The sequence below is a fragment of the Gavialis gangeticus genome, unplaced genomic scaffold (genome assembly GCF_001723915.1).
Source record: "Gavialis gangeticus isolate Ggan-Ray unplaced genomic scaffold, GavGan_comp1, whole genome shotgun sequence".
NCBI classification, from domain to species: domain Eukaryota; kingdom Metazoa; phylum Chordata; order Crocodylia; family Gavialidae; genus Gavialis; species Gavialis gangeticus.
The window spans coordinates 18,756,241-18,758,924 of NW_017729014.1; the positions used below are offsets into that span (position 1 = coordinate 18,756,241).

At 46.7% G+C, this 2,684-nt stretch overlaps 1 protein-coding gene across 1 annotated transcript in view; it reads right to left on the reverse strand.

Moving 5' to 3' along the window:
- Nucleotides 1-1,605, reverse strand: part of PINK1 (PTEN induced putative kinase 1) — a 16,136-nt gene extending 14,531 nt beyond the window's left edge. The window contains exon 1 of the mRNA XM_019511564.1: nucleotides 1,552-1,605. Coding sequence (XP_019367109.1) covers nucleotides 1,552-1,605 — 54 coding nt within the window. The remainder of the gene's footprint in view (nucleotides 1-1,551) is intronic.
- Between the last annotated feature and the right edge of the window lie 1,079 nt (nucleotides 1,606-2,684).

Consider the following 2,684-nt stretch of genomic DNA (forward strand, 5'->3'; position numbering starts at 1 on the left):
TATATATATATATATATATATATATATATATATAACATATATTTTATATATTGGTGTGTGGGTGCAGGGGCGGGTGGTGTCTGTAGGTGTATGCGCATGCGTGTGTTGGTGTTTTGTGCAGTGTTTGCAGCCCCAGCCAGGCAGTGTCGACTCGGTTTCCTTGTGTGCTTGTCGTGCGCATCAGATGTGCGCAGCTCTGTGCTGCTGTGTGCGCCGTGTGTTCCCCTGTGTTACTCTGCATTGTAGGCTGCTCTGTGTTACTACTGTGTGCACTGTGTGTTGCGCTGGGTCACGCTGCACTGTCCCCGGCCCTCCACCAGCTGCGTGTTGCTGTGGTCTCTGCTGTCAGCCCAGGCCCTGGGGAGTGTTCATTGCAGGCTGTGGCTGCACATGTATGTTGTGCGCACACCGTGTGTGGTGTAAGATAGCGCGGTAACGCCACACACATGCTCTGGGCTGTGCAGCTCCGCCTTGTGCAGCAGATACCACCAGTGTCACCCGACTCCGCTTCTCTTCACTGCCCCAGGAGCTATCAGGTCCGCGGGGCCCTGCCCTGCAAGGAGCGGTGGGCTTAGCGAAGACTGAAGCCATTTATTGTGCTCGGACAGTGATAGTCGCAGGTAGCCAGTGCCATTCAGGTTCAGGATTACAAGGTCAGCCTTGGATGCTTCAGCGCAGGTCGTTTCATTGTCTCGGACGTGGAACAGCCATCACATCCTACCGGCAGGCAGCCACGGTGGCACTGCCCGGGACCCCACACTACACCCTCGTGCCCTCCCACTCCCACAAGCAGAAAGAAATTGAACAACAGGAATAGAGACAAATGAGGAAAGGACACGCTTGCAGCGTTGGCATTTCATTCATAATAATAAAGGGCATATAAACTGCAACATGCTTGATTGATGCTTACTAATAACCTCCTGTCTACATTAACAACATTTTCCACTCAGGATTTATGAAGCCTTTAGTTTCTGTTTTCTTTTCTTATTCAGGGCTGATGGATTCACTGACTTTACAAGTACTGGTTTTACATGGCTCCAAAGCTCCTGGGTTTGTCTGGTTTATTAATCTGTGCAATTTCCCTTCACAGTAGGAACAGACCTCAAAGTGGATCCAAATCCATCTCTTACTCCACTTGATCATGGAGGGCTTGCATTAAATGAGGTCTGCAGCAAAGCAGCTTCCCGGGACTCTGACTCAGTTGTTCCATAAGCTCTCAAACTGCATGCGCATCTCTATAACATTAGAGGTAGATGGATGCAGTGAGAATGTGCATTTGCCTCTTTAGGCTACAGCCTCATTCGTCAGACAAATGTGGGTCCTCTGGGATGTGTATTTCTATTCTTACCATTTATGAAACATTTTGGATCAGACTGACGGGAATTAAAATTAGCGTAAATCTGGAGCGACTGCCTTACGATCAGTACGGGTAATATTTGGCACTACCCAAGCATTATTCATACAAGCATCTCAAAGCGCTTTGCAATCAAGGTTAATTCATCATTATCCAGGCAGGACGCTAAGGCACCGGAGGTTAGCTAGCTTGCTCACGCAGCAAGCCCATCGCAGGGCTGGGCAGAGAGACTGCAGGCTCCTCTCTTTCATCGGTCTCATTGTGCTCTGTCCCCTTGAACAAATGGCAAGGTAAGGTTTGAATTGCAGTGTTAGCTCTTCCCATGCTCTATTATGCACATGAGTTTGGTCGGTGTTTCCAAGGCCTGCGGAAGCTGAGTGACAATTGAGAGGGCAGAATTGGGAAGCGTCAAACAAAGCTTCATCTGGGAGGCAGGAAGAGGAAGATTGTCCAAAGGCTCCTCATTTAAAACAGACAATCTGGACTCTGGACTACACTGTTTAAACTTAAAAAAAAAAAGTGTTGACAATAATAGGATTTGACTGGAAAACAGCTCTTTCTTGCCTTGACATTGTGAACAGAGACACTTATAAGCATTTTAAAACTCTACCGGGCTTTGTCATTTTTATATTGCTGGTTGACTTCTTAGTTCAGGGTATGAGAACAGGGTTTCAACCATTTTCCTCTTTTGTCTGGTCACTCGTAGATAAGGTCATTTAAATCTTCTGTACTAGCAAAGTGTTTCCTCTGATAATTATGTAAATTAAGGATATGTCTCTACTTCTTTTTAAAAACCAAATCGTGCGTGGGGTCCAATCTGATTTAACCGTCTTTTGAAAGGCTTCAATCACAAAAGAGGCTGCAAGGACGTATCTTTGGAGTTGCATGTGCACATATTCACATTAAAATATTTCCCTCTGCTCTTAGTAACAAAGACAATGTATTGCTTTGACACTGTTCATCACTAGGCCCCAAAGTACTTTTCAAAGCTGGTCAATAGTATAATTGTCCCAATTTTACAAATGGGAGAATGGGACACAGAGGTGAAAGGGTTAGTCCGTCGGCATCCAGCAGTCCAGGGGCACGGCTGGATTCAGAGCCCAGGTCTCCACAGTCCTGGCCTAGTGCTCTGCCCTTCAGGCATATCATTACCCCAAGAAAGAGGAGTGAGTTTTAATATGTGTATTTCCTTTACAACAGTGACATGTTCCCAGTCCCTTAACCTGAGTTCTCATCCAGGGAAATGAGGTTGGGCAGGACTATTTCCATGGATGCACCACCAAGCAACCCCCTCAGCTGCAGGAAGTTTTCTGTGGTGGCAGATGACAGA